General features: G+C 41.9%; 1 protein-coding gene across 1 annotated transcript in view; it reads right to left on the bottom strand.

Moving 5' to 3' along the window:
- CNOT10 (CCR4-NOT transcription complex subunit 10) overlaps nt 1–11,103 on the bottom strand; it is a 32,326-nt gene extending 21,223 nt beyond the window's left edge. The window contains exons 1-6 of the mRNA XM_063155282.1: nt 10,961–11,103; nt 5,560–5,651; nt 2,850–3,011; nt 2,222–2,372; nt 1,080–1,225; nt 152–238 (exon numbers count right to left, since the gene is read on the bottom strand). Coding sequence (XP_063011352.1) covers nt 152–238; nt 1,080–1,225; nt 2,222–2,372; nt 2,850–3,011; nt 5,560–5,651; nt 10,961–10,982 — 660 coding nt within the window. The 5' untranslated portion in view covers nt 10,983–11,103. The remainder of the gene's footprint in view (nt 1–151; nt 239–1,079; nt 1,226–2,221; nt 2,373–2,849; nt 3,012–5,559; nt 5,652–10,960) is intronic.
- Between the last annotated feature and the right edge of the window lie 1,987 nt (nt 11,104–13,090).

The raw sequence follows: 13,090 nt of genomic DNA, 5'->3' as shown, positions 1-13,090 counted from the left end.
AGGAACACTTAGATAAATTCATTTTTTTGTTTCACAACAAGGAGAGAGAAAGCATCATAATTTGGGCTGAACTGGTTTTAAAGGAGATGACACTAAGATTTAGAAAACTCTTGAAGGAATGTTCTTGTATAAATAACATGCAGACCCTTACCTGGTGTATCTTAGATTTAGCAACTTCTATTAAAGCTCCACTTTCAGCTTTTTGATTTGAGGAATCTTTATTGGTATTATTACCTGACTGTCACAAAAAAAGGGGAAGCATTACTGTTAATCACCTTTTAAATAAGTATTTAATAGTATTAATAATAATATTGTTTGAGTATTTAATATCAAAATATACACATCCCACCAGAAACTAACTTGAGTTTAACAATCAAAACCCACGAACCAGACCAGTCTTTGAAGAGCTGAATTCTGTACTAACATTAGTGTTACACTATGTTGCTCTGCAGTTAAGAAGAATTCTTTTGCCTAGAAGGATGACATGCACACTCTAGAGTACTTCTTTAATGCTTCCTTCAGTAGAATTACTATAAAGAGAGAAAATTTTATCTTAAGTGTGACATTCCATCAACAAGAAAACACTGAAATGCCCTCTCTTCACTTCCAAGACACCACTGATTTTCTTGATTTTTCCAAAAGGCACATGAAAGATTTCATTTGAAAGTGTGCCTCACACTTTCAGATACTGTGTAAAAAAGATACTTAATTTCCTATCCTATGCTGTGCAGCTGCAGTTCCTCTGACACTGACTTCCCTTTCAAACTCAGGGTCTCATATGGTCATAGTCAAAGACAAGCAATATTTGACCCAGGAGACAACTGTTTTTCCAATGCAAGTCTCAGACTGAAGAAAGACATTTTAGCTCCCTGGAGTAAGAGAAAAGGGTGAAAAAGAGGGAATAAATAGCTGTTGTACACAATTAACTCAGTCACTAAAATATTTAAGCCGCTGTCTAAAGTTACAGGTGATCTAACCTAGTCTTATAACTCCAAAGTCTATTAAGATACTAATTTTGGATTGAACTAAAGCATACTTCTGATAAAGATTTAAAGGCATTTGTATGATTTTAAGCTTACCTCATTTTTTCCATTCTTGCTGTTATTGTTGCCCTGTGAAATCATTTTTTCCAAAACAGCAAGCAGATGCAAGGCTTTCTCAGCTTGGTAAGTTAACAGGTATAAGTCTACAAGCAAGAAGCACACAGCCTGGGCAAACTTCTCTTCTGTGAAAAGCAAAGAAGAAAAATTTGTTTTTCACCTCTAATACCAATCTCTCCAAACAGGGATGGAAAAAACCCTACTGTAAAGTGCCATTTATGCCACATTATTAGAAAAATCAATATACTACATAAGAAAAAATAATGCAGCCATGTCCAACCCACAGCTAAGTACATGCACTGAAAAGAAAGCTTACTTATTCAAATAGCATCAGCATAAAAGCACAGACTAAAGACAGCTTAACAAGTATTTCATGTTTATAGGCTCTGAGAACTGATCTAAGTAGATCAGCACCAAAGTTGCAGCAGCCAAACAGACAGAGCTGTATGCAGATGTAGAATCCCACAGAACTCACAAAGATTCTGTAAAACACATCTCTGTTTAGCTGACTTCACAGACTAAGTCCCAATTATGCATACTGAAAACTAGGAGGAATTGAAGCAGGAACACAGCAACATTTACTTAATTTACTGAGACCCACAAACATACATCCTTCAGCCTTCTCACTTATAAGATTTAACAAGGATTATGAAATTATTTCATGCAAGTATAGTAATTCTACTACACAAGGTATCGTAGCTCAAAAGTTGCAGACTTTGTATTCAGATATAAGCACAAACAATTATGCATTACCTAATAAAGGTATTTAAAAATTAGTGCCCTGAAAAACAGACACCCACCCATGAGGCTGCATGATGACTCAAAACATTAGATTTCAAATAATTTCATTAGCTTGTACATATTATTTATATAAATACCATCTCAACTTGAAAGAATCCATTTCAGTTTCATAGCACTTGTCCGCTAAATCTCTCTGAAGCTTTCCCCCAAATTAGTTTGTTGTCCTTGATATAAGTAAAACATATTATTTATTCCAAACCTTACCTAATTTCTTAAAACCATATTAGACAAATTACAAATGACTTGTCTGATAGTGAAAAAGACTTAATTATCTTTCTGTAGTTCTTGAAAGGACAAGATTCTTCTTTCTGCCTACATACCAAAAGGCTCTATGAACTGGTACAGCTTCTCCCCGACGGATATAGCTTCAGTATACTGACGGAGATGGTACAGGATCACAGCTTGATTGTAGTACAGCATACTGTTCTCAACATCATCCAAACCATCCATTTCTTCAACAACTGAGTGAACCTGAAAAAACCCCACTCATTTCATTAAACTTTCAGTACCTATGATTTTAAAGTACCAGGTATTTTAAAAAAAACCTCCAAAGCTATGAATTTCTCTAAAGTAAATTTTAACTTACACTTCATTGTTGCTATAAATTAACACAGCAAAAAAACATACAATGAAATACAAAACTGTCAATTGAGCAGTAAAGTAATATTTTCACTTTTTTATCATTTCACAAACTATTCTACGTTAAGGAACTTTCTGCTGAAAGAACATAGCAGGTCCTTCTATTGTTATAATCACAGACCAATTTCAACAACTACAAAAACTGTCCTACAAGATTAAACCGACTCAGATGTTTAAAAGTAATGTTACTTTCTTATTTTGTTAAATCTGTGTGACAAGGAGCAGAAGCCTTACTCCTACTTCACTGAAAGATCCCACCACCATTAATAGTACCCAAAATTAAGTACCATGTCAATACAGTTGCATTACCTGGTTTTTCAGCTGGTTAAGGGTTTGTCTCAAATTGTCTGTGGTAGTCTGATTACTTTTACAGAACTCTGCAACAGCAGTATTCAAAGTTATTTTGTAGTCATCTTTGTTTATGTCTTGAAGGGTATTTAGGTGTTGTAAACAAGCATCATAGTTTCCAGCCTGTAAATTGCACACATACCAGAAACATGCATTAGAAGATAGTCTTTCCTTTATCAGTACAACTGAACTAAACGTGTATACACATATTTCATTACTTATGCAGATTAACATGGATGAGAAGCAAGTCTAAATGTTGAAATCATATCCAAACTTCAAAAATAACTTGGTGGTGTAAGGACAAATTAAGTAGCTGATTACTATTATCAGATGTTTTCATGAAAAGTGTTATTCTCATTTCTCTTATCATATTAAGTTTCAAGATTCTGTTTTCTCAGTTTTCACAATCTTTCCCCATTTCATGAACACTAAGCAGCTGCAGTTGCTTCCACAAGTTCCAGCCCAACTTGGAACTTGTGTATGTTTATGTTCAGTCTTCAGTTCATCTGAATATATAGTGATTTACAATTGAATCTATGGAAGTTAGCTCAAGAGAGATTGGAAAAAGAAAGTGTCACTTTCCCAGAATAGGTTTAAGAAACATTTTTACAAGCCTTAGCTGTTGGATGAAGTATTCAATCACCTAGGAATGCCTAACAGAAACTAGGAGCCAAGCATGATGCTCCACTGATGCGTGATCTAGTGGAAAAATTCCTTTCTTTGACCACAGGAGGACTTTAGTGGCATCAACAAATGAAAGAGAAACTCCTCACTCATTAAGCCTAGATGCTGTTTCACTTTCAACTGCTAAATTCCTACACAGGAATAATCACATTTACCTCTTCCATATCAGAGTTATAGACAGATAGGCAGATGCATTTCTATCTCTGTCAATGGTTCACACCCAAAAGCTAAGCTCTGGAGTACCACCCTCCACTTACTCCTCCTTTTCAGGTGCTGTTCCACAGAGCTTCTCCTGGACTGCTGAGTAACTTCCTGTTAAGGGCAGAATACAGCAGAGAAGAGCTCTGGGGTCCTTCTGCCCTCCCCAAGGAAGTTGCCATTCTACAGCTCCTCTCCATGGAACCACTCCAGTTCCTCCAGTCTCCCAGGCAGGCACAGTTATACAACTTAGAGAGATGTAGCAGGACACTGACACATTTTCACAACTGTAAGCACCAACAGCATGGATTGCCTTCTGATCCTGGGCATGAACACAGGAACTTGCAGCTCAGCTGCTGGCATGCTCTTTAGCTGAGACAGTCCATCTCCCAGTGGTTCTCTTGCTGTGCTTACACTTGCAGCTTCTCCTCAGTAGGAGCTTCCAGATCACAGCAACAAGGCTTCTAATCATGGCTGGACTACAAACCTTGAACCTTTAAATGCTCAGGTTATTTTGTGATGTTTTTCATCAGCTAACAGTCCCTTATGCCACTCTACTAGATAGTATCTAGACTATAATACCCAATTCTATAGGAATACTGTCAAGACTGAAACTGGGCATGTAATATGATAAACCAGGATGTGAGACAGCCCACAATGCGATCTGGAGCTACTCAATAGCAAAAAATTGGCAAACAAGGCATCAAATTAATTCTGCTCACATCTGTTGCCACCTCACTCTATAAACTCAGGGAATTCTCAAAGCAAGAAAAATTTGACAAGATAAACCAAATACACTGGACCAGGATAAAAGTAAAGATGAAATCATTAGCAGGTCAAAAGTATTTGGATGTGTGGGCAAGGTGGAAAACAAATGACTCTCTCATGTGCCTTCGGTTCTCAGGATCAAATGCCACTGATTAAAATGTTATTGAAAAAGAGCAAATGAGCTAGACAGCGTTGAAGGAGACATCAGGGAGCAGCACAGTGTTAAGAACCAACCATATGCACTTAATGTAGCAAAATGAGTGAAACATAGAAGTACTGAGTGAAACATTGAAACAAGAATCTCAAAAGACAACACTTAAATTCTTCACTGACTTATTTCACAAATTTAAAACTGAATTTAAAGCAAGGCATTTTGGAGACAGAGATATAATTGAAAGGAAAAGCAATTGCACTTCTTGTCACACTACATAAAAATAGGCAAAATACAAAGAAAGAAATAAATTTAAAGACCTGGTACTTGAACTTTAACACAGAAGAAAAAAATCTTCCAAGAAACACAAAACAAGTAGTAGATACTGCCTGTAGGTGTTACACATTCAGAATGTTTTATTGCAAAGTGACAGGACATTATACAACACTTTTTGTGAAAGAATATAGTATAGCATGATGCTAAAACACAAGTGTTTGTTTCACTGCTGTTTTTTTAATACATGAGGTTCCTTTAAACACTAACACCATTTTTAGCTTGATGTGATTAATTCTTCCAAGAGATCATGCACTTCCAATGCTGATGCAGAAGAGAAGCCTCATATAGCTTTAAAGGTTACTAAGTTTTGAGAATCAAAATTAAAAGTGCTTTTGTTCAAGTATCCTGTTCAGCGTTCTCACCTCACAGCAGATAGAAAATGCATGTGCTGCCTCTACAACACAACTAGTACTATTTTTGAACATCCTCTTAATGCAATTGGAGTTGTATAAAGAAAACAGGCAAAACAATCACACAATCCCACTTAGCAGTAATGTGGTAACTTAGAAGTCTCAAAGTCTGACTTTGTCTTACCTGAAAAGCTTGTAATGCACTGCTCGACAGCTCCTTTTCCTGATCAGTAATCCCAGAAGCACCTGCTCCCTCATGCTTTTCAGTACCTTGATCTGTAAAAGTGAACAGAAGATTACAACAAAGCTTGCAAGTGTGATAACAGCTGTGCAGCTTAAAAACTTTGTTTCTGCCAGTCCTCAAGGTCCTCCTGCCAATACAAGTAATTTTCCAGATAACTACAGCAGTGTCCTTACTACACTATCTATATCCCAAGTTACATCTCCTACCACAACATATCAAGTTGTTATACTCCACAGCTCCCTACTTTGGAAGAATATCTGCCCAAATAAGAGGCTGCACTTGAACCATCATTGTTAATAATCACTGACAGATCTAGTATATTTTTTAACAAAACACTCTATACTTTTGTATTCTTCAATATACTCCATCAAATGCTGTCTGGTGATTATATTGCAAGGCACAAGCACATGCTGCCTGCTCACTTTTTCAGCCCCACTCCAAATCTTACAGGTATTCCTTTCTATCACATCTCTTCCAACATGAGCAGAAGCAGTTTACTCTCCATCTTCCTCACATTTTTCCCAGAATCTTCTCCAGTTCTACCACACTCTTTTCCAGATTAAGACAAGAACAACATGTAGCAATTACAATGGTGGCCCCTTCATGCATTTATATGGCAATGTAACAAGGTTTTAATTGCCTTCAATTTTTTACATTGAATTCCTAATGATTTATGTTGCAGTCACTATTGAGCATATTTTTTCAGAAAGAAGTCTACTAAATTCTTTTGTCATCATGTAATTAAGAATTCAGTGAAGTTGCATTAAAAAACACAGTACACACATTCAATGTCAAAGAAGCTGAAAAAAACCCCTCCACTAAGCCCTTCCTTGTGCTGATCACAAACTACTGAGAAAAAATAAAACAACCATACAACCACCACACTGGAGAAAGTATTTCTAGGAGTACTAATTAATGTGCTAGAACATACAAAAATAATTTCATGTTTTTGAAACAAAGACACTATAAATCAGCAATGTTACTGCTTCTGCAGAAAAGTACTTCTTGAATTTCACAGTGGAAGATCTGCTCTAAAACATGTTTTGCTATCTTAATAGACTATGTAGGCTATGTAAACTCAATGCCTGCTTTCTCTTCCCTATAATTCAGAGATATAATGCAAACTCCACACATTTTGTTTTTACTTTGAACAAATGAAAACACAGCTGTGAGCTCCTCTGCAAAATACATTCCCCATCATCACCAATATATCTGGATCTTCTACTACTATGAAAATTTACAAATACAGGACAAACGACAATCATAAGGGGCAGTGAAACCTCAGAAGATTAATCATATAATATCCTCAGTAAGAACAAAACAAACTTAGTAATCTATTAAGTTTGTGCCTGTTACTGGGAAATAGTGAGATTCTTTCCACCTGCAATAATACTATTGCCCTCTGCAATTGAGCAAGAATTTTAAAGATTTGGTTGGGACCTTCATCTTGCATTAAGATGTTAACAAAGTAGAGATTTTAAAATCTCAACAAATCTTACACCAGCAAGAGTAACCCACTGTCATTTGGATAAAATTCAGGGTTCAGCAATTTCAGTACTCTGGAGGGATGGATCCTCAAGGGCCTACACCTGCTATGAAATCTGACTGCATCATGCATTGATCAACACCATTTGCACTGCCTTGTCCTTCAAAAGGAAAGGCAAAAGAGAAAATTTAAACCACAAAAAAGCTCAGAACATTTCTGATGTGCCAAAAGCTTTCCACAGGGAAAGAAGAAAGGAACAGGAAGTACCTCTGCTTCAACCTAAATATAGCATAGATCTGATTCCAGCTCTAAACCTTGTGATTATACAGATGAACTAAAAGCTCTCACTCTCCAAGGATCTTTAGAACAGCAGGAAATAAGCAAATGCATCTTCCCTCAAACTTTCATGCTAACAGTGGCATTTTCTGCTCTACTTGCTCAGCATGCCTGTCAGATTGTGCTGGTAAAGGTAACCACAGTGCAAAGCCTTGAGGCTCTAAAGCTTTTGAAGCTGGTAACACTCAATCTGATCAGATTCCTCACATACAGGTTTACCTAGCAGAGAGCCATCAAACACCAGGTACATTAATGATTACTGCCTTTGTATGCAGGTTTGTAAGACCAGCATTGCAAAGGAAGTCTGAATTCTGAAGTAAAATGTCTTCAGTGAAGTGACAGATAATTCAAGAGATACTTCTTTAAGGTCTGCCATGAAAACTACACTTACATAGCTTTGTTGATGTAATTCCTAAGGAAAAATCAGAACAGGTCTTCAAATTTCACTCTCTCTAAACTTGTTGGTACATTAAACAAACACAAACAAACCCAAAACATAAAATGAAGCTGGGGACTAATTTAAACAAAACCAGAGCTGTCTCTGTAATCCAATCAACTGCACCTACTAGCACTTAGTAAACAAAGCAGGTTTGTGAAACCTGAACTAGAAGCTTATCAAGAAAAAACTAAAATCCAGCTGATGTAGTTCACAGCATAGCTCCTTCCTTTGAAGAAAGCATGACAAAGCACTTGGGCTACTCTCTACCCTCTCTGTCCAAACACACCTGAAACTTGTTAAAGACCTAAAAGCCACTGCAGACTAATGTGATACTGCCATCCTTGTTTAGACTGGGATCTACTGCTTCAGCTGATCTTTGCTATCAGAGATCCCTCCAGGAGGAGTCACCTGAAAGCTGCCTAGCACAAGGTACTGAACAGAGCCCACCAAGTGCACTGAAGTGGCAGGGTGCTGGGGAGGGAGTGCTCTGTTCTCTTGGCTGCAAATGGCTATCCCAGTGCTGGCAAACAGAACTGTTACTTCCATGTTCCTTGAAGCACTTGAAAGTGAAACAGGTAGGGAACTTGTTCCCTGGCAAAACAAACAGCATGCCTTGCTCGCTTGGGCCCCTTGACCTTTGGCATTCTTGCAGAACTGCAGGTGGTGTAGGTAGCACATGGCACACCAGCCACCTCCAATGTGCTCCCATCTGTACAGCAGCCACAACCATCAGCTGAAATATCCAGAGCAGTGCAGATTCTCTGCTTCACAAGTGAGAGAACTTGATTTATCTCTGGAATTTGTATTGAAATATGGACCTGTTTGCTTAACTTTTCATTTGTGCAACCTTCATGAGTACAAACCAACTCTAGAACTAAAATTTGTGTAGGTTCATGATGAGGAGCAAAAGGGGCAACCTGGAATAGGATGTAAAAATCAGCTGCTCAGATTTGATCTGGAGGAAGCTGCTGCACTGAGTTAGAAGTTTAAGAATCAAGCCAGGAATTATCTTCCTAGCTATCAATCCTGGGGCTGAGCAGCAGCAATGCTACATCACAGAGGCTGGTTTGCTTTGTACAAGCAGGGAGTTGCTCCTGTTGGAGAGGCTGCATCATGGTGGACAGCAGAACTTCAGGAAAACTGTCTCTATGGAAGGAAAACAAGGAAAAGTATGAGACTGCCACCTGAAAAGGAAGATTGCTCTCCTCACAGGCTTGCTGCCAGAATTTCAGAAAAGCAACAAAAGTCACATCTCCCACATACACATAGCTGAAGACACCTGAGAGTGACTGCAATCATTATCCTTCTCCTACCTGCACTCCTTTTCTCCAAGGACTGCTGCTCCTGACCTCTCTTGTTCCTATGCCCTGCAAATTACATCTTGTATGAACTGTGACATTGAACATTAGAGTATCTCTGGCAATATTTTCAATTTCCAAACTCTTCAGGCAGAGTGATAATCCCTTTCTTGAAAGGGGAGGGACCTATCACATGACTCTTGCTCCAAAAGAATTTTGAAGTGTATGAAGCCCAGCCAGTGTCCAGCCATTACAAGATAACAGTTGTGGCACCAAGACTTATGTTTTAATTTTTGTATAAAGCCCTTCACTACCTACTACTACAGGTACAATAGGCTTCTTTGGTGCTGTGCAATAAAAAAACAAACATTTCTCAGTGGAAAGCTACCTATAGCTCGCTGCCATGAACAAGTGCAGCGTGTACAATATCTTGCCATAGCTCACATCTTTGATTCGTTTGGCACATACTTTTAAGAAAGTAAAACTGAAAAGTTCCTTCAACACTTCAAAGAACATCAACAAAAAAGTATTAAAAACTTGTCAATATTTTTTCTTGTACTTTAGCAGTCACTTACAGTTCCTACAAATAAACACATGACAGTTTTGTAAACTGTCATGCGCAGTATACTTATTTTCCCTGTAATTTTTTTCCAAATACTGAGGCATTTCATATTTAGTATCCAGAGAAAAAAATCCTTAAGGTGATTTTAAATAATGCTCCCCCCACATAAAAACAACTAGAAAAAAAAGGTGACCATAAACAAGACCAGAAGGAATGACATGAGGTCGTGTCAGGGAGGTTTAGGTTGGATATTAGGAAAAGGTTCTTCATTCAGAGAGTGTTTGAGCACTGGAATGGGTTCCCCACCTGCCATAAGTCCAACAGAGTTCAAGAAGTGTGTGGAAAACACTCACAGGCACATGGTGTGATTCTTAGAGACGTCCTGTGGAGGGCCAGGAACTGGAATTTGTTAATCTTTATCAGTCTTCCAACTCAGGATATCCTACACTTCAACTAAGCAGACCTACACAATTCTCTAAGTAAGGCTTTCCTCCACATGGCCCTCCTCTCCATCCCCCCAGGAGCTGACATCTGATGGGATGACCTTTCCTGCAATGAAGACTTCTTGCAGGATGGGGAGTTGACCAGAAGATGGACGAGCAGTGGTGTAGCAGTGCTACACAGCAACTGTATTTGAGATTTATTCTGTCTGTTTACCACACATGGTTTATGTTTAGTCTCGGTGATTTCCCTCTGCAGGGTCTGTTCAGGCCCGAGTTCAGTGAGGACGCACTCATCCCCTGAAACCAAAGCAGGATCCCTGAGGGAATCAGACTGCACTCCAGCGATTAAGCAGCACCACCAAGAGTTATAACCTCCCTCGTACCTCCTGCATGCCCCAGTTTAACAAATTATCCCAGAAGCTCGACTTGTGTAGGGGTTATTAAGCTCTGAGTGACACAAACGCACAACCCCCCCTCCCGGCCATACGGACACAGGGCCCTCCCCACCGAGCCCGTCCCGGCCAGGAGGGGGCACCCGCTCAGCGCCGCTTGCCGAGGGCACGGAGGGCCCGGTGCGCGCACGGCCCCGCGGTGACCCGCAGGTGTCACAGGGCCCCTCACACGGCCCCGCGCCCGCCGGGCACTACCTCTTCGGCGGAAGGACACGGCGCACAGCCGGAGGACCAGCTTTCCCCCCGCGGCGCGTGTCCCTCCGCGCCGGGCGGCGCAGGCCGGGGGCGGGCACGGCGGGGCCGCGGCCGCTCCCCCCGCACTCACCCGCAGCCTTGTCCGCCGCCATCTCCGCCTCGGCCGCAGCTCCGTGCGGGACCGCGCAGCCCGAGCGTGCCGGTAGTTGTCGAGAGTCCCCCGCGCGCTGCGCCACAGGCGCTGCCCGACCGCCGCCGCCACCAACCGGCCGCTGCCCCCCGACACTGCTTTGCCGCCGCCGCTGCCCTGCGCGCCGGGCCCGCCCCGCCGGTTGCGCCGCCCGCCCCGATTCGCCCGCCGCTTCCGGGTTCCCGGCGCGCCCGCGACGTCCGGCCGTTGCTGGGGCACCGCGGATGTGACGCCAGGACGCGGCGGGGGGGAGGAGAGGCGAACGAGGCGGGGCCGCCATGTTGGCGTGTGAGGGCCGCGGTGCGGCGGTGCGCCCTCCTCCCGCGGCACGGAGCTCGCCGGCAGCTGTCTCGAACGGGGTTTGTCCTTTCTACCCCGGTCAGACGTGCCGGCTCTCATCAATGGATGTAAATACATAAAGGTGGGGTGCTAAGAGGATGGAGTCAGGCTCTGCTCGGTTGTGCCAAGCAATGGGACAAGAGGCAACGCGCAGAAACTCATCCGTGGGAAGTTTCACCTGAACATGAAAATAAACTTCTTTACTGTGGGGGGTGACCAAGAACCTTAACAGATTGCCCAGAGAGGCTGAGGAGTCTCCGTCACCGGGGGTATCCAAAACCTGTGCAGTGTCTCTAGAATGGTCTTGCTTGAGCAGGGGGGTTGGACCAGCTGAGCCACTGTGGTCCCTTCCAACCTGACCCATTCTGTGATCCCTCTGGAGCAATTAGCGGTGACCTACAGGCTTCCATTCAATGTATTCTCTAGTTTATGTGGATTATCAGGTGCACTATCTAAAGTGTTGTTAGGGTGCTTCTCACCGTACGAATTAATGGCAATAAGTGCCCGGTGCAGGTTTGGTGCCTCATCCCATATTCCTTTCTAAGTGGCTGTTTGGGCACTGGACACCCAAAGCCTGGGCAGGGGGACAAAACCCTCATCACACTAAAGACCCCAATTAGTCTTTGTAATGGTTGTTACTATATTTGTCATTAAATTAACAGGCATGGGATAAATGGCACTGGCATAATCATGAATATTAAAGATTCTTAAGTGTCCAGTTCCAGATCCCTCAATTCTGGATGGACAAAAAGGTGCTGGAGTGGGTCCAGCAAAGGTCAGTGAAGCTGGATAAGGTCTAGAGGATAATAAAGAGCAGCCAAGGAGCCCGGGTTGTTTAGCCTGGAGAAAAGGAGGCTCAGGAGTGACCTTGTAACTCTCTACAACTGCCTAAAAGGAGGGTGTAGTGAAATGGAGGTCAGGCTCTTCTCCTGGGCAACCTGTGACAGGACTAGCCTCAAGCTGTGCCAGGGGAGGGTGGGCATCATTCTTGATGGAAAGAGCAATTAAACATTAGAATGGATTTCTCAGGGAGGCAATAGATTTCCTGCCCCTGGAAGTGTTAAGGGAAGGCTGGATATAGCACTTAATGCCATGGGTCTGGTTGACGTGCTGGTGTTGAGTCATAGGCTGGACTTCCTGATCTCAGAGGGCTTTTCCAAGCGAATGGATGCTGTGATTACTTGGATCTGCTATACATAGTATTTAGGCATTCACCCTTGCTACAATGTATCTCAGTAGGCTCAGCGGCCACTTGTTCTGACTCTTGGGCACAGACTCTGTGGATGAGTGCAGAGGAGGCAGGTAGGGGGCTCTCTTTTGAACCCTCATAGTTATTTACAACAGGCAGTAGGATGAGCTTAGAAGGCACCCCAGAGATATCCCCTTCAAGCACCAAAAGGTTCCCTGTGTCTCTGTCCCTTGGAGTCAGGCTCCATAGACACAGGGACATTCACCTTTAATGGCCGTCATCGATGTGCACTGTGTGCTTCTTCTGTGTGGCTGTGAGGTTCCTGCCAGGCACTGCTTCCAGAGTGATAGTCGACAGTTATCTGCTGATATGGAACACTTTATTCTATTATTTATCCAGATGTGGTTCTCCAAGATTTGCCCCTTCCCCCACTCCTTCCTCATTTATTCCTGTTAAGCATCACCTTGTTTCCCTACTTGTGACAGCAAGTGTACATACACTCAGTTCTGATTAAGAGACTTCAGCTTGTATGGTTTTTGTCT

Source organism: Melospiza melodia, chromosome 1, assembly GCF_035770615.1.
Source record: "Melospiza melodia melodia isolate bMelMel2 chromosome 1, bMelMel2.pri, whole genome shotgun sequence".
NCBI classification, from domain to species: Eukaryota; Metazoa; Chordata; class Aves; order Passeriformes; family Passerellidae; genus Melospiza; species Melospiza melodia.
This window is presented reverse-complemented; position numbering and strand designations above follow the sequence as displayed.